The 25,056-nt window shown below is 34.6% G+C and overlaps 1 protein-coding gene across 1 annotated transcript; it reads left to right on the top strand.

The window, feature by feature from the left end:
- The first annotated feature begins 17,820 nt into the window (after positions 1-17,820).
- On the top strand, positions 17,821-19,760 carry LOC104884387 (PRA1 family protein F3). Its single transcript, XM_010669028.3, has 2 exons — positions 17,821-18,602; positions 19,601-19,760. The coding sequence occupies exon 1, from the start codon at positions 17,932-17,934 to the stop codon at positions 18,559-18,561; it is 630 nt and encodes a 209-aa protein (XP_010667330.1). The 5' UTR covers positions 17,821-17,931; the 3' UTR covers positions 18,562-18,602; positions 19,601-19,760.
- Positions 19,761-25,056: the final 5,296 nt, after the last annotated feature.

The following is a 25,056-nucleotide window of genomic DNA, read 5'->3' as shown; positions in this document are numbered from 1 at the left end:
GTTTTTTTGGCTATTTGGTGACAAATGCTATTCTTAATAGAGAGGTTGAAAAAAAATTTATCATCCACCATGGTGTATTGTGAGCATGGTATACCCAAGACTATTTTTTGCTCATTGTTTATTTTGAAATCATCCAAATAAGCAAAATGTACTAAGGGTGTGTTTATCCCTCAGATTCAAATCCAAACTTCAGACTGTGCCACATCAGCTTTCCACTAATTTTTACCCACTTTTTACTCTTCAGACTCACTCTAGACTCATTCCAGTTTTATACATTATCTCTCAGACTCCATCCATACTCTCTACCAAAAATTTAACATATGGCAGATTTTTACAAAGAAAAAAAATAAAAGACACGTGGCAAGTTTTTGGTGGCCTAGAAAGTATGGGTCCCATATCAATAGTCTTGGGTGGAGTCTTGATTATCCAAACCCATCTCAAGACTATCACCATTGTATTTGATGAATATCGCTGAGTCTTTACCAAGACTATCAAAAATTTCTTGTAAGATTTTGCTCCAGACTAGCGTTAAACATACCCTAACAATGATAATTTCAAATGAGCAAAACTTAGTCTTGGTTGTATGATGAATAAACTCTTAAAACTAGTGAATGCATTCACTTACGTTGCGGGGAAATGGGCCGAACCCCACCTATCATATTAAAGGGTTGTAAAAATAGAAGCCGACCTTTATTTGCTAATTATGCTTTTTCTAATGTTAGTTAGCTCTGTTCAAGGGTTCAGTTTAGTTTTTGGTGAACTTTCGGATGTGTTTTATTTTTTGCAACACTTTAGCTAGTAGAGACTGACGAACTAGGCATATTCCCAAGTGGGTAACAACAATATTCTTTCACCAAAAAAAAAACAACAATATTCATCTGTTCGTTCGAGAAAACTTGTTGATTTTGGTAGATGAAATTGAGTCATATAAATTACAAAATTTGACGTCTTTTTCTATCAGTAGATCCATCTGACATAATGTACTAGTGTAGATCACATATTCAAGATTATTAACAACATTAAATGGAATTGCATGCACTAGTAGTGTTAAATAAACGAGCAATTTGTTTACAAACTTGTTCTCTTTCTTCCTTTACAAGTTTTTGTTCAAGTGTTAGAATCCACTCCTAGCTTGCTTTTGGTCACAAATTCATCCATGTTGTAACCTCACTGGTATTCATAATATCTTCCTCCTTCCTCCCCAATATCATTAAGCTTTCTCACCCTTCCCGAGGCACCAACACCACCACCACCACCACCACCACCACATCACTGCATCACCTGCGGCAGTTTGTAAAACTTCCACATTCAGTTCAGATACCATTATATCATCTCTAGGAATCAAAGGACAAAAGTCACTTTGTTTTCATTGTAATCAGAACTCTAGGATGTTAATTATGGCATATTTACTGGAAGAATTCGATAAATACGTAAATCATTCATAATGAGATTTCTGCTTACTTCAACTTCATTCTAGATAATTGCAATTTGAGAGGATCGATTAATATACGGGTGCGTTTGGATGCGAAAGAAATATCGTCGACGATACGATGGAGATTGGAGAATGGAATCGAGGAGGATAAATATATGGCGATGACGAATGTATTTTTAGGCTCCGTTTGTTAGGGTGTGAAACATTTATAGTGTAAAATGATTTTCAGGGAAAACAATTTACAATAGAAAATACAAGTCTAAAATTAGTTTTCAATTGTTTGGTTCGATGTAAGAAAAATAATGAAAATGAAAGAAATATGAAGAAAAAGTAAGGAGGTAGTGAGAGGAGTGTGTAAGGGAGTAAGGAAAACAGTTTTCCATTCATTTTGAAGGGAAAATGGTTTTCCATCATTGGGAGTGTAAATTTTACTCCAACAGAAAATGAATTTACACTCCTTTGCTAACCAAAAATGTAAAACTGAAAAGAGGAGAAAACAGTTTTCCAGAAAAACGTTTTACGCCCTACCAAACGGAGCCTTAAAGACTTTTATGACAGAAAAGGCAACGATATATATCACCGGCGAAATGTCGATGGTGGAGAATTTGTGTAAAAATATTTATCAAACTTCTTGCACCGAATTCAATCAAGTCCACCAGAACAAATTCACAACAAATTTGCTACAACTTCATGTAGTGATTTCAACGAATACCACCATAATTTTAACACATTACAAAGGAGAAGCAACTCGAATGAACAAAAAATGACGAGATATTGCTGGAGTGAACATCGAACAACAAACAAAAATCTAAGGCCAATTTTTTGCTGATTTGATTATCTAGTTTATTTCTGTTGGCTCAAGTAATAACCAGTCTAATTAGCCTTATAATTTAATTTTTCTATATAAACGGCTCAAAACCCATAATTTGAAGGTTTTTTTGTTTTTGTTAATATTGTGTTACATTAGTCATATATAAGAGCTATCATTAGTGGCAGATCACAAAGATTTTGTAATCCAATGGAAAAAACTATATTAGAGATATTCCTCGACCGTTCTTTATTTCATGCTTAGTGATTGTCATAACGGCTCGTTTTGCAAGAGACTGTCTAAACTTAGTAATAAAATTAGGCGGAGCCCAATTCGGCCCAAAATAATAATACCCACCCCACAAACCCAAATCTCAAAAACTGAAACCCAAAAAAACGAACGCGCTCCATTTGAAAACGTGCTGAATTAATTACTTTTCACCTGACAGTTTTTCTTCATCTTCACTTCTCTCTCGAAATTCTTCCAATTTTCAATTGAAAAAAAATCAAATATCGAATGATTCTACTAAATTTCAGTGAAAAGTCTATCAATTTACATATAAAAAAATCATTACATCAACTTAGGTATGTGATTTCCAATCATATTTTCTTCACTTTCTGGTTTGTTTTTCTACTAATTTAATGAATTTTTTTTTGAACTACGATTTGTTTAAGCTTCTTCATAGAATTGATCTGGTGTTCAATAGCGAAATATGGCAAGACAAAAAAAAATTCGCCAAAAGCGCCAACAGATGAAGGTATTTAGAATGATTAAATTTCAGTGTAAAATTCAATAATATGTTATGCATGTGTTATTTAGAGCACTAAATTGAACTAATTTTTTGAATAAAATTTTGCTTAATTTTCTCCTGAATTTAGACCATTCAATTGACCTAATCTCGTGAATTTTAGTATTAACACCCCAATTTATAGCTTATTCTGTAAGATTTTGCTTGCTTTAATTTTTGTGTAATTTCGTCCTTATTTGATCTTCATTTCAGAATTTCAGTGATTCTATGAACTCATGCACTCACATTTTGCATTTTGATTTCAGATTTTAGATATTATGTGTTTGTTTTTCATTGTTGAATTTAGGTTTAGAGTTGTGGATCTTCTTTCCAGTGATTTGATGATTTCTTGATGTGAATCGTGTAGATCTACATAATATTTAGGTCCTACAATTAAACATTCATTTTCTACATCATTGAATTTAGTGACCAATAAACTTGTATAAGTAACTAGTTTATGTCATTTAGTGACTTTGGGTAATTCGATTGAGCTTTTGATTGATAGTTTCTATGAGTAAGCTCTATTTCTTGATGCATTTTGTGTTTTTCGACATTCGTTTATGTTGTTGTGTTGTATTGTATTGGTGGTGCTTGTTGTTTTAATAAGTAATGAACATTATTGTTGATTATACACCGTTGATTTTTATTGCTTGATTGTTGACTTGCTATAATTGTTGTGTGAGGTCATTGGTGGTTATTGTTGAATTGAAACATATTGATGGTTAATTAAATGTTTTTCGTATGTTAGTCTCCTCTTGTAGCTGAGTGCAAGGCATGTGTTTGTGCTCAAAATTGTAAAGTAAACTAGATATACAATTTTGATAACACAGTGGAGTTTGATTGTTTGTTTATGATCCTAATACGTAGAAGTGTGAAATTTGAGTTTGGAGAAAGTAGGTTTTACTACGCAAGATGTTAGTTTGTATGGATATTTTGCTTTCTTGTACTGGTATCATGATAAGTGTGATCGTCTTCGTTACTCACTATCTTGCTTATTTAGTTGTACTTGCTATAAAGGCTTCTTATAATCTCCAAAAGACATTGCCAATTAAGCTTATCTTTTCCCGCAATTCTACTTTTTATTTGAAAATAATTATACGACACTTATATCCAGATGATTCTAAAACAAAAGGTTCTAGAAATAAAAAGTAGCAGATAGGCTTGACTTTTTTGCTTTTGTTTACATAACCTCAAGAGTTTGGTACATTGATGTCTAGTCTATCTTGTAAATTATACCACTAGTAGAATAAATGCTTATTGCTGCTGTCATTAAGTGGCCTATTGCGATGGTTTTTGCCGCGCAACAATTAAAGGGACATCAATAGGTAATTATTATATTGTTGCGGTTTAAAACCGCAGCAATATATTTATTTTATATCAGATTTATAAAGCATATTGCTGCAGTTTGTGGAGAAAACCACAACAATATGCTATATTTAATAATAAAAAATGACATATTGCTGCGGTTTCTTGGAAAAATCGCAGCAATAGGTATTTTACAGGTAAAAAAAATTCTTTTTTTTTTGCATTTTGCCATCAAATTTGAAAGACAAAAAAGTTAAAAGAAAATAAATCACTATTGATTGATAGTAATGACAAAATATTATTATACAAAATTCAAAAACATAAAAATTACAATATAAAAAACAACAAATATGAAAAGAATATGAATATCATTAATATATAAAAATAAAAAAACTAGTTATATAAATAATACAAAGTAAAATGAAAAAACGAAAAAAACAATTGTTAACTCACTGACTAATTACAAAAAATATAATAAAAACAAAAAACTAAGAAATTGATCTGAAAAAAAATCTTAAAACAAAAATCTACATACAAATTTAAAAAACAAAAAAAAAATAAAAAAAATCCTAAAACAAAAAATTTACATACAGATGTTAAAAAAACGAAAAAAAAGAAACGAAAAAAAACAAAACAGATATGATAAGAATCAAGGCAAGATTTAGGGTTTCGAACGACCGGCCGACGAAGGACGAGCGAACGACCAACGAACGGCTGACGAACGATCGGCCGACGAACGAAGGATGGCGCTTCAGATTGACGATAAAAACGATGGCGCTTCAGATTCCGATAAGAACAAAGGACGAACGGCGGAGGCGAAGTGTGATTCGGCAGGATGCATGAAAGATTGAGAGCGAACGGTGGCAAAAAAACGAACGCCGGCACAAATCGAACGCGTGGAAGAGGGAGAGGGAGAGTGGAGAGTGGCGTGAGAGAAATTGATGAGAGGGAGAGGGAGAGGGAGAGTGGAGAGTGGCGTGAGAGAAATTGATGAGAAGGAGAGGGAGAGTTAGTGGCGTGAAAGAGATGAGAGGGAAGTGCCGTGAAAGAGATGAGAGGGAGGGAGTAAAATGAGGCTGAAACCCTAAATGAACCTTTTTATATTAATTTAAAAGTATATTGCTGCGGTTTTTGGTAGGAACCGCATCAATATGTCCAAATAATATTTTTTTATATTATTTTATTATATTACTGCAGTTTTTGACAAAAACCGCAGCAATATGTTTCGTTAAATGATTAAAAAATTTTGAAAAATTTCATCTAAAACCATATTGCTGCGGTTTTCGGCGTAAATCGCAACAATATGGTTATTTTATACTTCCTCTGTTTGCAACACTTCTTGTTTTCACGTTTGCCAATGCATTATTTTAACCGTTAATATCTTCAATTATCAATAAGTAAAAATTATAAAAAGTTGATATTAAAAAAATTCACATTCAGACGAATCTAACAAGATCCCACATGACTATGTTTTTCCTAAAATGTAAGTCACCAAAGCTAATTAAAGTTTAAACTGTGAATAGTAAACACTATGCAAATGTTGCACTTATTTTGAAACGGAGGAAGTATTTTTCTTTTTCTTTTAACGTGATATATTGCTGCGTATGGGTAAAACCGCAGCAATATCACCGCAGCAATAAGCAATTATTCTACTAGCTAGTGTACCTTGTTTTATTTAGTAACCATTATACTTGTATTTGTAGCCAATTTATGTAATTTAGAGAGTAATTTACTCACCACTTTTTATATATACACAAAATCAACACACATAAAAAGCAAAATCATACAAGACTGTGACAGAAACTCTAGCTGAGATGAAGAAAATGCAGCTAATGATAGGAAAGCTACAACAAAGGAAAAAAGGCGCCAACCACCTAAAATACCAAAGAAAAGTGAGGAAAGAACATTTTCTCCCATAACTGAAGAAGAACAAGCTGAAGGTGAGCCAAACAAGGGGCCAGATGAAGGAAATCCAACAAAACCTCAAGGATAGGAAGGGAATAGACACAAACAACCTCCTATAAAGGAAGAAAAAGATCCAAAAGAGTTACCTCCTAGAAAAAGAATGAAATGGGGTAAACAAAGTACTCCAAAGGATTCATCATAGTCACCTCAAAGAATAATCATAACAAGGGGAATGAAGACTCCTCTAGAGAATGAGAAGGACACTTCACCAAAGGATGAGAGGTAAACTTGAGAGCAAACTCCTCTGGTACACGAGATAAGCATTTCTCCAAAGAGTTCAGCAGAGTCACATGAAAGAAAGGGAGGCAAGAAAAAGAAACAACCTACTACAATGCTGAAAAAGTTCATACACCATAATCACCTCGTACAAAAGCAAAGAAAAAAAAAGGAAAACAACCTGTGAAAGAGATTGACCAAGATGGTTTTCCGAAAAAAAAACCATAAAACCAGGTTGACATTCATGTTTATTGTCCCTTTGCACAAATATTTCATTCATGTTTTATAATACAATATTAGTTGATATTTTATGTCATTTAATAACTAGTTCAATTCTATTAGTCACCACTTATGGCACTAAATTGTATTTCAATGGTACTTATGCCTCATTCAACTTTTATGTTTAAATTATGCTTTTGTGTCCATTATTAAACTCTAAAACATCAACTTATTAGAAAAAATCAGTTGCAAAACAGAATTAGGGTTATCACTACATTAACTCATTATGTTGTCAATATTGCTCATTTTGTATCCATTTTATCTCAATTAGTGACCAGTTTAATGTGTGATGATTACTATGGTTATGATGTTTGTTATTGTTCCATATTCTTTTATAGGGCTAAAAAGTTCTAATTTCAACATATTGTTCCCTTAGTGGACTTTTTAAGTTGAATGAGCAACTCACTACCACTACAAGAATGTAAGCCCTTATCGTCCGAAAAAATCAGTTGCAAAACAGAATTAGGGTTATCACTACTTTAACTCATTATGTTGTCAATATTGTTCATTTTGTATCCATTTTATCTCAATTAGTGACCAGTTTAATGTTTGATGATTACTATGGTTATGATGTTTGTTATTGTTCCATATTCTTTTATAGGGCTAAAAAAGTTCTAATTTCAACATATTGTTCCCTTAGTGGACTGTTCAAGTTGAATGAGCAACTCACTACCACTACAAGAATGTAAGCCCTTATCGTCCGCAAAAATCAGACGCTAAAAACGCGGGATCGGACGCTAACAGAATTAGCGTCCGTCAACGGACACTAAAAGTCGGATGCAAAACCCCTAGTCGCTAAAATTTCAATTAGCGTCCGATAATCGGACCCTGAATATTTAGCGTCTGATTTCTGAAAATTAGCGTCTGCCAGGGGTGGACAGTAAATAGCGTCCGCCTTCATATGATTTACAATCTCCCTCATGTCGGATGCTAATTAACGTTTGCCACGTCTGCAGCCGCTAAATAGTGTCCGATAAAACAGACATTGTTTAGCGTCCGCTGACGTGGCAGACGTTAATTAACATCCGTTAAGGCGGACGCTAACAGTCAACGAACGGACGCTAATTCTCAACTTCTGGTGGGAATTGAGTTTACACAGAGCGGACAATAATTTCACACGACGGACGCTAATTGTTTTTTCTTTTTGTGAAAATAAACCTGAGTTGTAGTATTTGAATAGTTTTTAACCCGTTTCATACAAATCAAAGAGTGCATGTGGAATTTATGGGATTTGGAGAATTGCTTATGCTAAGCATGAATGCATATTATCAAGGGATGGTGGACTGGCTTATACAATAGTATAATGGGAGCAGCCACTAGTTTACAGTTGATGCAACTAGGGGATGCAATATGACTGAAGATGATGTTTATGACATCTTTCAACTGCCAAAAGAAGGAGATCATGTTGTCTAAACCTCTCTTGCCAAAAGAGACAATCCAGATCTTTGGACGCAAAATCATTGGCATGGAGAATTAGGATGTACAGGCAATGCATAAATAAAAGCATCCAAACTGGTTGAAGAGATTTTGGAGCTACCAAATGGAGGTTGCAGATTCCAAAGCTATTAAGATATGTATGCACTCTTGACATTTCTCACTCCTACACCACACAACTACATAGAGATTGATATAACAAAAGCACTTTTATATCCCGTGTAGATCCCAAGAATGAATTGGTGCACTTATGTGCTGGAGAGGTTGGTCAAAGTTATAACAAGTTGCAACAAAGAAGGATCAAAGAATGTAGGTGGGTGCATCATCATACTACAACTTGTTTACTTCCATTGTTTACTTTAGAAGGGAATGCAAACATCAACATCACTTCCACTAATTCAGCATTGGACATACGAAATAGTCTGTGAGCGTATGCTAGAAGAGATTGCAGTAACGAACAACAAAGGAGGCAGATTTGGTATGGGTGAGTGAGAAACTGCAATGTTCCCAATCTGCCTCAACAAAAACAGGTATGAAACTACTATGTTTTTTGTGCTGTTTTGTGTGGTTTTATGTTTTAAATTCCTATTCACTGTAAATTATTATATCATTGCTGATTTAATACTAAGCTACTACATTTTAAGTATTTCTTTTTCATATATTAAAATTACAAACTACAAATCTGATTTCACTAATTTTTATCATTTGAGGATTATTTAGATACAATAGTAGCTACTATAACCTGATTAGTGACCACTTTAAGTCATTTAACCTAAACTTAATTGGTCAATTATCCCCTTAATGTCTGTTTGGAATAGCTTCATGTTAGGTATATAATCTACTGTATCCAATCTGACTCAATTGAAACAGGTATGAAACTGAGCATGAAGACATGAATGAAGATCCTCCATTGCATCATGATCAAAACCCTATAATGATGGTGCCAAAGCCACAATCGATGGTGATCGCAAATTCTGCAGAGAGGGTAATATTAATCAAGCTTCCCAAAGGCACGATGACTGATGAAGAAATTGAACAAACGATAAAAGATGTAAGTTTAAATTATTACAACTAAAAGTATATTTGCTCTTAACATGCAGTATATTTTTTTTGTTACCATTTTAATTACTTTAGTTACCAATTTAATTACTTTTGTCACTAGGTTAATTATAAAGTATTGTCGTAATATTGTTGTGAATATACATTACTTCTACTAGGTTGATTGCATTAATATATTATTATTTCAATTATTGGCAATGATGATACTTGGAAATTTCACAGCTTATTGATCAAGCTCGCCTAAAATTGGGACGCGACCTAAAGGTTCGCATAGCATGCACGCGCGAAGGTTGGAGGAGCTTAAACAAAGAAAGGAAGATGTTCCACAGGATGGATCACCCATATTGACTCAACTATTAGAGAACCCTGAAGTTCTTCAACAGATTGATGACATTGAAAAGCTCCTAACAACAATAAGGCAAACAATTACAGACATGGCATCAATTGACTTTGGTATACCTGAATTGAAGAAACAAAAGCAACCCGAAAAAACCCAAACAACAAGAAAATCAAAGCAAACCTGTTCCCTAAGTCTTTACTAGAAGATCAAAGAGATACCAAGAAGCACAAAAACATGAATCAGCAACTGAAGTACCACCAAAAGGCTTTCCCACCAGAAGAATGTCGCCTAGAAAATCAAAGAATGTCTCCTAGAAAGCTATATTATGCATTATGATAATATGGTTTTTTGCACAGATGTTGTTGCAAAATTTTTCCAATTTATGAAAACTATGGCATAGTAGACAGTAGGCAAAGTTCTATTTTTGTGGCCACTATAAGCCTTTTTAGTCACCAGTTTATGCTAATTAGTAACCATGTATGGAGAAGTGTTTCGAAATATTTTGTTTGTTTGGTTCACCAGTTTATATTACATACTAAGATTTCAAGTTTATGTCATCGGTATTCTATTGTGGATATTAAATAATTAAAACAAAACCAATATTCTTAACTATAACCACTATAATTCTATTAGTCACCAGTTTATCTGAATTAGCGACCTAGTAGGCATAAGTAATTTTAAAAATCTGTTATAAACACATTTAAGAATTTCGTACCCAGATAAAAACATTAAGTACCATTTTATGTCATTTAGTGACCAACATAATCCCTAAACATTACATAATAATTTAAAGTCATTAATGTCAGTTTTCTATTAAGTATCCAGTATACCTTTATCAGTTACCAATTTAGTTCATTCTGTGACCACTTTTATATATAAGATAAAAAGAGTCAAAAATTTCAACAAAAATACCTGAGACAAAGCATTGCTGATGGCTTGCTCTTGCTCTGTAAATATTGACACAGGACAAAATCCACCCACACATTTCTTAAAAACCTCAAAGAGCCAAACAAATGAATCAATTGTCTTGTCTGACAAAAAGCAACACTCAAACATTACATTCTTCTAATGATTGTTTATACCCACAAATGCACCACATATCAAATTATACCTATTCATTCGATATGTGGTACCAAAAATAGTAACATCTCCATACAATTCATAATCATCCTTCATCATAAAATCACGCCAAAACAGATTACACAAGCTACCGATGCTATCCAATTTCGCCCTATAAAAAAAGTCACCCTCATCAGCAGCCCTTTGCCTAAACTTATCGATGACAACTTGTGCATCACATCCCTCAATTGTCTTCATCTTTAGCCTATTCACGAAATTGTAGTGGTCACCAGAAGTGTGACCAAAAGCCTCTGTACCACCATATTGGTAACATTCATATCGATATTGCATAGAAGGTCGCATTGATGCTTCTGTCACTACAGTAATTTCTTTTGCTTTGCCATCCCCAATAACCCTTTCTGAACGGTGGTATTGTTGCCACTCAATACGAGTAAGCTCGTGATTATGCACAAGCACATGACGTATCACTTCATACATCTCAGAATCATTTAACTTCATCCTCATCATTGCATTACACCCCGCCTTTGTAACAATAACCCTCCGTTGCTTCCTCTCATTATCATCCTCATTAAACAATAATATTTGGAACAGAAACAAAATCACTTTGTTCATCCGGTTTTCCATGACACGAGCAAACAAAATGCTTTTCCTTCGTTAAATACACATTTCCTTCAACCCTACCAATCCTAGATGTATATTTCCTGATGCTAAAACCCAATGCTCGAGAATGCAAACGATACAATTCATACAATTCCTCAATTGTTTTCTTTTGCACACCGATAAGACTACCACTAACATCAAGATCTTTTTATGCCACAAAACACAAAAAGACACCAGAAAACCTTAATCAGTGACAACTTTTGTAACACCCTCAAATTTCTCTCTTTTGAAAAATATATTTTGACTTTAGGCCATAAAGTCACTGTTATAACAAAATACATAATGTCATATTCAAAAATAATATAGCAACAACATTTTCTGCACAAAACACAAAAAACACCAGAAAAGCTTAACTAGTGACCAGTTTATGTCATAAAGTCACTATCATAACAATTGAATCAAAATATACTGGTGCATTATGCACAATTGAATCAACACATATCGAACAAAATGTACTAGAAAATGAACACAAATATAAGAACTTGTGTTAGCAGTGCATTCTTCAACATTGAATCAACTGCTTGTAGTTGATTATGAATCATTGCATCTAATGCTTCATTTTTGTTATGTGTTGCATCAACTACTTGTAGTTGATTATGAATGATTGGTCTGCTGGTTCATTTTCATTATGTGCTGCAACCACCAATAAAAAGTTCTTCAAAACCTTCATACATTTCATAATCATTTCTACAAAAAAACAAGAAGTCAGCTATTGAATTCAAAAATTCATTAACTGCAATTAAATTCGAATTTGAACAAACATGATTGCTGAATTTCCAAATCTAACAAATAATTCAAACAAATTACTGATTTTGGACATAAATAAGTTTGATGCAATCAATAATTACAGAGCAAATGAAAACAAAGTGTAGACGAAATTGAACCAAATCTTCTCCAAATTGAACATAATACAAGCGAAATTACGAAGAAAGTACCTTAATCAAGCTGAAAATTGTAGCAGCAGCTATTTGTGAAGAAATTCGTAATTACATGCAGCAACTATTAGCTAAAAAATTCGGTGAAAAAACCAGAAAATTTAGGAACAATTGATTACTCATTGTTTTCATCGAGAATTGATTGCGAAGAAGAAAACGAAGAAGATCGAGAATAGATTGCGAAGAAGACGAAGAAGATTCATGTAATTAATTAACAGCGAAGAACTTTTGCCGTTTTCTTTAGAGAGAGAATCTGGAATTTGGTTTTCTGGTTTAGGAACATAATAAATATGGCTGAATTCAATGGGTTAAATAGCCTGGCGTGGCAAATATTTTTTTCATGGTTTGATTATGGGTTGGAGAAGAACAAATTATTGGGCTTGGCTGCCTAATTTTAATGTTATAATTAGACAGTCTAGTCTAATAATTTGGGTTGTCATAATGGAAAAATATATAGTTGTGTGAGTCTTGTTGGATTCATTTCGATATGTGGTTTCAAAATATCTTCAAAAAATTTACTCATGGCTAATGAAACATATTAACAATTATAGATGTGCAAGATAAAAGAAATTATAGAGGAGGTATTATCTAGAATCTTATCGAAATGAAAAAGGAACAAGTGTCATAATATCAATCTTAGATAAATAAATAGTTTGATTTTTTTTTTTTATCACATTTTATATATCATTAACATTTGAAACTTACATAATTCTATAAAACTTACATAATTTGCTTTGGTACTTTGATCTTTTTCCCCAACAACTTTCATATTCAACATATAAATCTTTTAAAAGAGAAGAAATTATTAAAAGAAATTAAGATTAACATGATACATACTCTCTTCGTTCCTAATTGATTACTCCATTTACATTTTTATGGTCAATGTTCACCAATATTTATTGTAATTCTCCAATTAATTATGAAAAGCAATAATCTTATTAGATGGGATCTTATTAGATTGGTCTGAACATGTAAATCGGCTTGATTGATTCCTATATAGATACGAAACTAAACATATGCTTTTCATATATGTGTTTTAGAGAGACCACGACATATCAATTGAAACAAACATAACTAATATAAAGTTTTAAGCTCGCAATCTCAAGTACTGGAGGTATAAATCGCTCTACTGTCCTCTTATTACTTCTCTGCTTATTGATTGGAAAAAAAAGTTGCACCTTTTCTCTCTAGAATATCCCGAACCCTAAAAACCAAAAACACTACCTATGCTCGTTGGTGGCTAGTTGAGTGCGCGCCGCTCTCTTAGCCGCCGGCGAGCCTGCTTCCCTCCGCTTCCGACGGTTAGTTATTCGTTTTTCAGTTTATAGGTTTAGTTTGTTGTCTTTTTCCCTTCGTTGGTTCCTTCCACCGCCCCGTCGCGTTCGTCCGTCTCACCCTCCGCCGTGTTCCCCTATTTGTCGTCATCGTTACCCCTTCACGTCCCCTCCCCTATTTGTCGTCATCGGTTTACCCTCGCCCGTCCCTGTCGTTAAGTAGATCTCCCTTCCGCGTGTCGATTTGCCCACCAAAGTGTCATATAGCTTCATTCAGTGCCGTAAGTCGTCCCTGCGTTGTCCTAATTTTAAGGTTAGCTTCCCGTCCCCATACCCCAAGTTCTCAGTGCTTGAAGTTAGGATTAGTTTTTCCCCTTCCTCGATTCCCCGTTCGTTTTTAAAGTGGTTAGTTCTAGGTTCCCCTCCCCTTTCCCCTGCTCTGTTTTGAGCGTTAGTGTTAGTGTCCCCTTCTCGCTCCCCTCTAGTGTTAAGTTGTCGGTTCGTTGGGCTTGCTCAGGACTCCATCGTTGGCCCGTGAAGATATACTGCAGTTTCTGAAGTTTCTGTGGTGCCGGTTTTGGTGTGGTATCATGTATTGGTTGTTATTCTGTTTTAGGTATCTTGCCTATGGTCTTTCTTTCCGTTTTAATTTAGGGTGTTTCAGATCTAGTTATGAATATATAGGGGTTGAAGTATTGGGTAACATGAGAGGTGATGTTCTTTCTATTCCTGTTGTGGTTAGATCTTCTAGGTTTGAGATTGCAAGGACGGATCTTCGAATTCGTCGATTGGGTGATTTTCTTCAATATAAATCGCCCAAATTTCAAGTGATGACCTTTGGAGTCATCACACCTCAAAAATGCATCTTGTGGGAGGCCCTCCAATTTGATTTGGAGCAAGTTATGTCCTCCACGCATTTCGAGTTTCAGTCTTGCGAGACTAAACTCTGGTCACCGTTGTACAAGGGTCAGAAGTCACCAAAGGATGTTATTTATTGGTTACTTTCATTAGTGGAATCCTAGGAAGGTGGTTATGTTAAAGGACCTTGGGATTTCGTGGCTAATAGAGTTTGGGAGCTACTAGTTGAGTTGCGGCAATCTACTTTTGAAGACCGTTTTGGTGTCGTCTTACAACAGGTTTCCTCTCATACCAGGTCTGTTTTATCAAGACCTTTGTCCCCCATCCTCCTCGCATCGCTCGAGATTAGTCTAAGTTGGTCTGAATATGTAATAGTTTGTTTTTATTTCGTAGAGTATGTAAGAACAAATGAAGCTGTTCTAGTTTCATTTGCTTTGTCTTCTATTTAGTTGTACTAGCATTAGGTTGTACTTTTAATTTTTAATTAATGCAAATACTCTGATGTCAAAAAAAAATTACTTCTCTTATTACTAACACAATCATAAAAAATAACCCACAACATCTTCAGTGCCAAAACTAGTTGTGAATTGCGATTATACTATCTTCGTTTTTCTTAATTGTTACACTTTACTTTTAAAATAGTTTCTACTTACTCCCTCCGTTATTATTTAATTGCTACATCTTTCATATATAGGTGTTTCTTTTTAATTGCTATATTGTTTAACCTTTCCTTATTGGCGTACTTGGCCCACCATGAAGTATTACTATTATATTTGTTTTTCTCTTTTTTCACCCAATAGTATTACTTTTTTCACTTTTTCTAATTATTTTACATTAAATGGTAAAAAAGTACCCTCCCAAAAGTTCGAAAGTGACATTGTCTAAATTGTTGTGCATACAACAATGTAACAATTAAATAAAAACGGAGGGAGTAATTGTTAAAATTTCACTTTATCCTTATATGCTAATATATCAACTTTATACAATTTTTTACCTCATATATCCCACCACATTTTATTCTTCCGGAATAATTGGACAAGAATAATCCCACCTTTGTCCGATCTGCCAAAAATAATCCCAAGGTAGGATTATTCTGGAATAATCCTACCTTTGCTTACTAAATCGATTTTTTTGTTCTAGGAACATAATGACACGTAACAACAAGTTAGGTATGGCATTTATCCGGTTTTTTTCATCCCCCCTACCATGTCCATCTCTTTCATCTCTCCTGCCTGCTGCCATACCCCTGCCCCCACCCCCACCCACCCCGCTGCAAAAGCTAAACCCCCCCACTATCCCAGTTCGCTGCTGCCTGCTACCACACACCACCCTAGTCCCGCCCCCACCCCCACCCCAACCCGCTACAAAATCTAAACCCCATCATTTACCCCGGTTCCCTGCTGCCCCATCCCAAAACAAACCCACCCTCCCACCTGGTTCCCCTGCAAACTCCCGACCCTTCGCATGTAGCCAACCCCGCCACCCCTCCCCCTTTCTCCCCTTCACCCCATGACCCCGTCACTCATTCCCTTCTCCTCTTCCTTCGTATCTTTTCACCCCCTCTCCTTTCCTCTCTCCGAGCTTTTCCGGCACCACCATTGTTGACGACGACTACCACTACCACACACAACCATCGCTCGAAGAGAGAGATCGCACAACCACCACAACATATACACTTGATTCGAGGAGATAGACAGGAGGAAGATAGAAGCGACCATGGGGAGAGAGGGGTTAGTCCTGGTGGCTGGGGAGAGGCCTGGCGGCTGGTGCGGGGTCCGGTGGCTGGTGCGGGGTCCGGTGGCAGGGGCGGGGTCCAATTTAGTCGGGCAAAGGTTGAATAAAAAATTAACTTGGTTTACCCGTTTGCCAAGTTACAAGTTCTTAGGACCAAAAAATCAATTTAGTAAGAAAAGGTAAAATAATCCAAAGGTGGGATTATTTTTGGCAGATTGGCCAGAGGTGGGATTATTCCTGGCTAATTTCCTATTATTCCATCCAAAACCTTCCCACGACTCTAGTTTTTCTCCTTCAATATTTTAATGCTTATTTTCCATATCCCAAAAATTAGATATGCTTTTTTTGTATTTCTCTCATGTTTTTTTCCAGAATTGTCGCTTTTTTTTTTTTACTAATCCAGAATTATCTTGGTTCTCCTCCAAAGTGAAGTATACCAATTGTTTGTAAACTAAGGGAGTATATCAATTTTTGTATACTAGATTAAAGCCTAATATTGAAATTATTTTGAAAATACTAAAATGTATGATTAAAGCCTAATATTGAAATGATATCTTTAAAAATGACCTACAAAATTAGTAATATGAAAATATATATTTGCAAAAAATAGATGGAGACATGACATGTCACATGATGTTCTTTAACTTGAATTTTGCATATGATAAAAACAATATGTCTTGCATGGACTCGGTTCACATTAAAAATACCGTGGATCAGGTTCAGGCACGTGCCCTACTGCAAACTAGTCACTCCCACTTTCTAAAATCCGCGATTTTCTCTCTCTTCAATAAGATTTTTTCACTCTAAAATTTTAACAAAAATAGTTGTTCAGAACAAACATACACTATAGCATGTCAAAACACACTATATCATGTCAAAATACACTATAATGTCAACGCTATAACGATCGATTATGATAATTTTGTGTAATATACAAATAAACTACAATATATCATGTCAAAAGACACTATATCATGCAACACTATCATGCCAAAAAACACAGCAAAATACTATCATGTCAAAACACATTATGTCATTTAAAAATACACTATGGTATCTTTGGTTGCACTTGGGAAGTTGATCTTCCCATGAAATTTCACTTTCCATGATATTTCACTTCCTAGGAAGTAAGCAAAATTGTTTGGTAGGCTATGGGAATTAAGATGGAATTCCCATGGGAAGTGGCACTTACCTAGGGGAGACTAGGTAAGCAACTTCCCCCATTGTGTGGGAAGTAGAACTTCCTAGGAAGTTCCACTTCCTATGCTCTAATTAAACAAACATCTTCTTATATTTGCACTTCCTAGGAACTTGCAATTCCTAGGTAATTGGATGTCAACCAAACAAGGCCTATATCATGTCAATATACACCATATCATGTAAAACACTCTTGCCAAAATCTCAGCAAAATACTATTATGTCAAAGTACGCTTATCATTTTAAAATACACTATTATTTTAAAATACACTATATTATTTCAAAATACACTATCGAGAGAGAAGTTATCAAAAGAAATAGTTATCAAGAGAGCGAAAGAGTGAAAGACTGAACGCGACAAAAACAGAAAAAGTGCACACTAAATTAATGTGCACCAAGTTCATATTAATTTTTTATAATAAAAAGGTAAAATTGATGGGAATAATCCCACATTTAGACTCGAAGAAGCACCTCCAAAGATATTTCTATTTCCCCCTTTCCCCAACCTCACTCCTCCAATACCCAATTTCCAAATCCCAGATTCACATCCAACATTTCCTCCATTAACATGACAACCTACGGCACAATCCCAACATCCCAATCTCCAAACACAGACAATCTCCAATTCATCACACGCGCAAAACACAAGATCCAATCAACCCTCACAACATGTCGTCCATGGAACCTCTTATTTTCTCTCTCCTCTCTCTCTTTCCCAACCTCCATAAACGACACTTTTCTCACAATCAAAACAAACCTTTCTTACTTCCGCATGAACTACGCAATCATCGCACTTATAATCCTCTTTCTCTCTCTTCTTTGGCACCCTCTTTCTCTCATCGTTTTTACTCTTTTTATGTCCGCTTGGTTATTCTTCTACTTCCTGCGCGAATCGCCACTTGTTGTTTTTGGGTATGAAGTTGGTGATAAAGCTGTGCTTCTTCTTCTCACCGTTTTCACCGTTGTTTTTCTGCTGCTTACCGATGTTACTGTTAACATTGTTGTTGCGCTTTTTGTTGCGGTTGCGGTGATTGTAGCTCATGCGGCGGTGAGAAGGACGGATGATCTTCCGGTATCGGATGTCGGGTTCGAGGATGAGAGTGGTGCGCGTGTTGTTTATAGTCGGAATACTGGTGGATTGGGTGAACGCCTTCCTTTGAAGGATACGGCGTCGTCTTCGTTTTCGGCATCTAATTGAAAATTGATAATTCAATCATGTAATCTGATGATGTAATCTTTGTGAGTTCATTTCCTCTTTTTGCTCTTTTTGGTTAATATGAAATCACTATTACTTTATAGTTATTATAGTTGCAATTTATTGGGAAATAGATTATGAAATGTCAATTTTTGTTTTCTACTTTATTTTCTGATCGGAATAATTGATTAATTCATTGTAGTAATCTGCTCAAATGAAGAGGGATGGTGGAAATTTTAGTGGTTTGGGTTTGTAACTCTGTTTTTTTTTTAAACTAAATTACTGAATTTTGTACACTATTTCCTTGTTCAGCTACTTAAGGTCTTGGAAGTAGTATTTTATAAGAAATTGTTTTTCCCTTAAAGTTCCAATTCATAGAAGTGGCAAAAGTTATTGGATAGCTCATGGGAAGTTCTACATTGCTCTAAGTAACTCCCTGGTTAAAAACAATGCACTAAGTAATTTCATCCATTTTGTATTTGGTTCATGGTTAACATTCTCCAAGTAACTTCCTTCATTTTGTGTTTTGTTTCGTGGACTCATAGTTAACAATGCTCTAAGTAACTTCATTTATTTTCTGTTTTTGTCAACCAAACAATTTTACCCTATATCACTTTGTTAAACATTGGAATCAAAACCATCAATAAAGAAAATATATTTTAAATCATCTATTAGAGGTGAGAAATCAACCTTATTAGTAGATATAGCTATCTCTAATCGGTACAACGAGTGGTATCAGCACAGTGCGTGTATGCTATGTGTCGGACATAGAAGAAAAGTTTACGAGCACGCATAGTATGGGTCCCTTTAGCACATGTATATTTGGGTGTATGATACACACTGGATGATAAATAAGAATAATTACATACATATCTTAGGAATTCTTACAATTGTGGGATTGTTTTTTTTGGGGGGGCAAGATTTTGTTATTACAATGTTAAAAACCTGCATGAATTTAGCACATTTAAACAGGGAGTAGCGTGGAATTTCTTCAATTTCAAATCATATGTTTGATGACTGCTAATTTTTCATTGATTTTCAGTTTGTTAAGACGACCACATTTGGTGTACTACAGACAAGGGGGATGATGCCACTTTGTTTACATTGAGAGGTTGTTAGTTGAAAGGGAAATTATTGGCGGCAAATGTGAATGCAATTTGATTGTGGCTACAATTACTTATAGTATATAGTTACTAGCCTTATATTGCACGCGATGCATGCGTTAATTTTAAAATAATGTCTTATTATCCCAACTAACACAAACGACCACTATGAGCCTTAAATAAATAAAATGATAAATTATCCTAATCGACACATAAGACAATTATAAAAGGCAAAAAATCAAAAAAAAAAAAGAGATTGTCCTCCTTTTTTTGGGTATGTTTATGTTAATGTATGTTCTTTGAAATTGTGATTGCAATTGGAAGTTTAGTTAGAAAGAAACTTTGAAAGTTCTTACTTTTTAATTGTTTGAAATTGGCTTATATAATAGATATATAATAGCTCACCCATTGGCTTATATAATATATATATATGTGTGTGTGTGTGTATATATATATATATATATATATATATATATATATTATTTTACTTGAATATTTAGAAAAAAAAATTATATATCATTGAAATTTTCAGAAAATGGCATTGCGAACATAATAATATTCTGGAAATGCGTAAATATTGTTAATCTAATCATGACCTATTAAGTTATTAGCGTTTTAAATTTATTTTAGTTTTTTCCCTCTTTTGTTTGGAGCTTCTCTTCTGAGTTATCAAAAATTTATTAGATCGTAGTATTGTTTAGTTATAAGCCCATAATTGAATCCGCGCAACCTGTATGATATATGGCACGAAATATTTTTTTTTCTTGACTGTGGCTGAGGAATAAAGTTTGCCAAATATAGGCATCTCTTAAATTTAGCAAAGTCAATAATACAAACACTATTTTATAATTTAGAAAGAGAAGGGGGCAAAATTGGCATTTCAAAAAAGGACACCATTGCTCCCCCCTTCCCTTATATAATAGAGATATATGCTTGTCATCTTGCATCACATTTGAACATGAACATATTGTATCAATTGAATATAGGACTTTACCCTTTGACTTGACTCAATGGCTATTGTATGTTTCCTTTTACTTTTTTCTTCTTTTCAATACTCCATTTCCTGATTCTCGTGCCAATAATGAAAATTTTGATCTTTTGAGCTGGTTAAATTGTTTGTTGTCTGCTTTCTGATGTCATAATTATTTTATTGATTAGATATTTATTGAAAAAATAGATTGCAAAACGTTCTTGAACAAACAGGTTTCTAAAATGATGCACGGGTCCTAAGAATTTACCTTTTTCAATATCTGTATATCCATGAAAAAATTTTGTGGATTTTTTTTGATACGCAAAAAAAAAAAACCCCTTAAGCTAACCTCCTCAATGAGGAGGCTAACCTGAAACATTCTTTCGGATAAGAAAGAAAAAATTAATACAATAGGGTGGAGACCAAAATAGCACATTCGAGAAGGAATGAGCCTTATGCGTCATGAAATCCGCATCATGATTAGCTTCTCTAAAATAATGTTGAACAAGCACAACTTCGAAATGATCCAAAAGAGCACTTGCATCACAAATGATATTAGCAATAATTCAAGGAGACTTAGAACAATGCTTAAGAGTATTGATAACCTTTATCGCCTTCTATTATTAAGTTACTAATACGAAGGGAAAGAGCTCATTTAATGCCTTCATACATCCCCATGGCCTGCGCCATAAGAATAGAATGACAATCACCAAGAGCCTTTGCAAAGGCAATCAAAACATCACCAAGGTTGTTCTTGATAACAAACCCGTAAGAAGCTTGACCATTAGCAAGTTTGGATCCATCAAAATTGAGCTTACAAAATCTATCAGTAGGAGGAGCCCAAATGAGATTTGGGCTAGAGCGAAGAGATAGCTTGTTAGTGGTGGGAGAATAAAGACGGGCAGACCGATCATCATTCTAGGAGCAAAAAGCCTTCTCCTAATTATTAACAAAAGAGTTAATAATAAATCTAATTTGGGCCTTGGGTGAAAGAAATGCTTTCATTACTAAAAATGACTTTGTTTCTAAAGTACCAAACATGGCACCAAACAAAAATGTACGGGGTCAGATTTGTTAAGGGAAGGTTAGAATGACACAGTTCTAAGGTGGACCGAAAGGAAGAAAGCTCCATAGACGACATCCAATAGGGAAGCAAAGGCCATTGGAACTTATCTGCCAAGAAAGAGAAAATATTAATATATAGTAAACTGCAAATTTGGGGCACGACAGACCAAATTTCCAGCTAACGCGCAGTATTTTTGAAAAAAGAAAGGAGGTAGCCATCAGGGTCAGGAGACTTATCAGGAGCAAGATAAAAAAAATGCTTCCTTAATTTCATCCCTTAATACATTTGAGATGAGAAATTGATTATCTTCCTCCGAAATAATGGGAGAGAGGAGATGGAAATCCTCATTAGGATCAAATAGAGACAAATCTTTCCTTGAATACTTTAGTAATTTCACGTGTTATTAAAGAGGGTTGGGTAATAACTTGAAAATCAACCGTAATAAACTCTTTAATTTGGTTTCGATTTCTTCTAATAGTTGCATGGGTGCGAAAGTATTTCAAATTTGTATCACCAAGGAGCATATAATTGGTTTTACTTTTTTTGCTTCCTGTAAGCAATATTATGTTCCATTGATGTGATTTTTATTGGCGGTTCGAACTCTTTTTGTGTTTTTATTATGGATGAACAACAATAAAAATAAAAGGGATAGGCTCTTAAATCGCAGTTTTAGAGGTTCTCTTGTGAGTCTCAGCTCCAAGATCACACAAAGTCGCAATTTGTGTATATGAACTCTCAGTTCTATGCAAGCACGACAACCTTAACACTTTTCTTAAACTCAAGAAACTGATTTTATTCATTAACATGCATGCCTTATATAGGCGTGAAAACAAAGGCAAACAAGCAAACCCTATTCCTACTAAGGTTAGGAAACTAAGAACAAGATAAGAAAGAAATAAACACACTCCTAATCCAAGTAGAACAAACTCAACTTGGTTACTACTAACTAGACTTCTAATACTATTATAACTCTACTCCAATTAGAATCCTAATCCAACTAGGACTTGGACTTCTAACTCACTTGGACTTCTAACTCACCTAGAATTTTAGACAAACTAAAACATTAAAAAGACTCCTAACAAAACTAGGAGTTCTAATCCTAATAGAATTAGGAAAACTAATGCTACTAGAACTAGAAAATAAGCAAATCCTAACAGAATTAAAATTTGTAGGAAACGAGTCATTTCTCACATGCATCATTAGACCTTTTATTTAAGAAAATATCTTGCTTTTTTGAAGGGTTTCATCCAAAGGATGAATAGCTAGAAGAGATTGTATTTCAAGAAGTTTTTGATCTACTTGTCGAATTTGGTGAAAAATATTGCCAAATTGGGTTTTATTCCATTCCTTTGAATTCACTTTCAAAAGTTTGCATTTTTGAGTTAAGTTAAACATATATATGCGAACCACTAAATTTTATGCTCCAAATTTTCTTAACAACAACATCATAGTCCTTCCTTGAGCATCACATTTTTCTCAAATAAAAAGAGGGGCATTGACGTTTGCATTATACAAGTAGTCTTGTGATATTTGGCAATGATCCGATGAAGTGAATATATGATGAAGTGATCTAAAAAGACGAGCTTTGAGGATATAACCCAAGCCACGAGGTGCTTGCTACAACTCCATCCAACCTTTCAGGGATGTTATTGGGCCCAACTCTTTTTTTTCCGGCAGCAATTCCAGATACGGTTGATCGAGCGGAGGCATCCGCAAGCGATCCATCAGACTAGAGGGAAGTTGGTCTTTCTCCATGACCCAACCACCGGGGTCCCCGGCCAGAACCACACGTGCAAGTTTCCCTGCATGTGGCTCGTGACTAGGAAAGAGCAGGTCGTTCCCGAACTAGCTATTTCAATACATGGAACGTACTAAATAAATTATGCATGACTAAAGAACGAGAAGAGTTATATTGAGCACCCCCCATTTTATCCGAAGCATCACTAATCTCATTAAAATCTACAAGGATGATAAAAGGGAGGGAGATAAAATTTACATAAGAAATTAATTCATGCCAAAATTCTTGCTTCCATTCTTTTTGGACTGGGGCAAAAATGAATATTGCAATGTCGTGAATATTTAAATTTAAGAGGATAATTTTACAAGCTAAAAAATGTCTAGATTTATAATCGTATACTAATCTAGTTTAACTTAATGATTACCCACCTACACTAATTTTTGTCACATGATACTCGTATTAGCGTGTGTTTATCGACTTTAATCATCATTATCATCACTAATTATGATTATGCACCATTATAAATCATCATCACCTTGATCACCATCAATTCATCATTAATAGTTACAAGTCAATATACACATTGGAAAACTATAGAAAACATAACGTTACATAGTAACATTACAATGGCATCATACATAATTACATTTAATATCACTAACGTAATTATAATCAACATACAAATGAACAATGATTAGACATTCTAAATGAAGAATTTGAAATTGAAAAATTGAATATCACCCAAATGTACCGTCGAACCTTTGATAAAACAATTTCACAGTAAACTTAGCAACTTTTAAATGCGCTTTCGTAGACAAATATAGATACGTCTCTTGAATCTTGAGGGTATCGCCAGTTTCGACAAGTTCAACTGATATGACAAAAGTCCGTCTAAATTCATTTTTTTGTAACGGGTAAGCTTTTGACCCAAAACATGAAGAGATAAAAAGATGCATATAGCATAACCGATATTAAACTCCACCCGAGTTGATGAAGTTTTTCTAAGAAACTGAAATGAACTGAATCCGAACTGGAAAATAATAGTTTAACTGATAGTAATAGGTAAAAAGTCAAATGTTTAAACCAAAACTGTACGAGTCAAACCAAAAGACAACTGTAAATTGAACTGAACAGAACTAAAAATTGAATTAACTATATGGATTGAAACCGAAACCGAAAAAGTTTAAAGTGAATCAATTAAGCTGGAAAAAATGAACTGGATTAACTGAACTCAAGTTAACTGAACTGTTTGGTTTGAACCAGAACTGAACTGGTTAACTATATTGACACCACTAACTATTGACCGCTCGTACTATCAAAGGTTCCAAGGTTATGACCTTTCACCCCGGTCTCTAAGAGGCTAAACAATTTGACATTGTGACAGTAAATAAAATTTCTCATCTCATTTTGTTTCAACTTATTGTTTAGACCTCTCACGTTCCAAGCAAGTATATTATCCATTTTGGTAAAGGGATATCACCCCCTGACTATTAACATCAATTTCATCCACCTGCCCCTCCAATTCCTTAGCTGTATCTTTATTGCTAGTCTCCCCAACACTTGTACTACAAACACCAGAAACCACCTTGGTAGTCCTAGTTGACTCTGTCTCATTTCCAGT

The sequence above is a fragment of the Beta vulgaris genome, chromosome 8, assembly GCF_026745355.1.
Source record: "Beta vulgaris subsp. vulgaris cultivar EL10 chromosome 8, EL10.2, whole genome shotgun sequence".
Classification (NCBI taxonomy): Eukaryota; Viridiplantae; Streptophyta; class Magnoliopsida; order Caryophyllales; family Amaranthaceae; genus Beta; species Beta vulgaris.
Note: the sequence above shows the minus strand (reverse complement) of the source record. Positions and strands in the feature narration are given on the sequence as shown.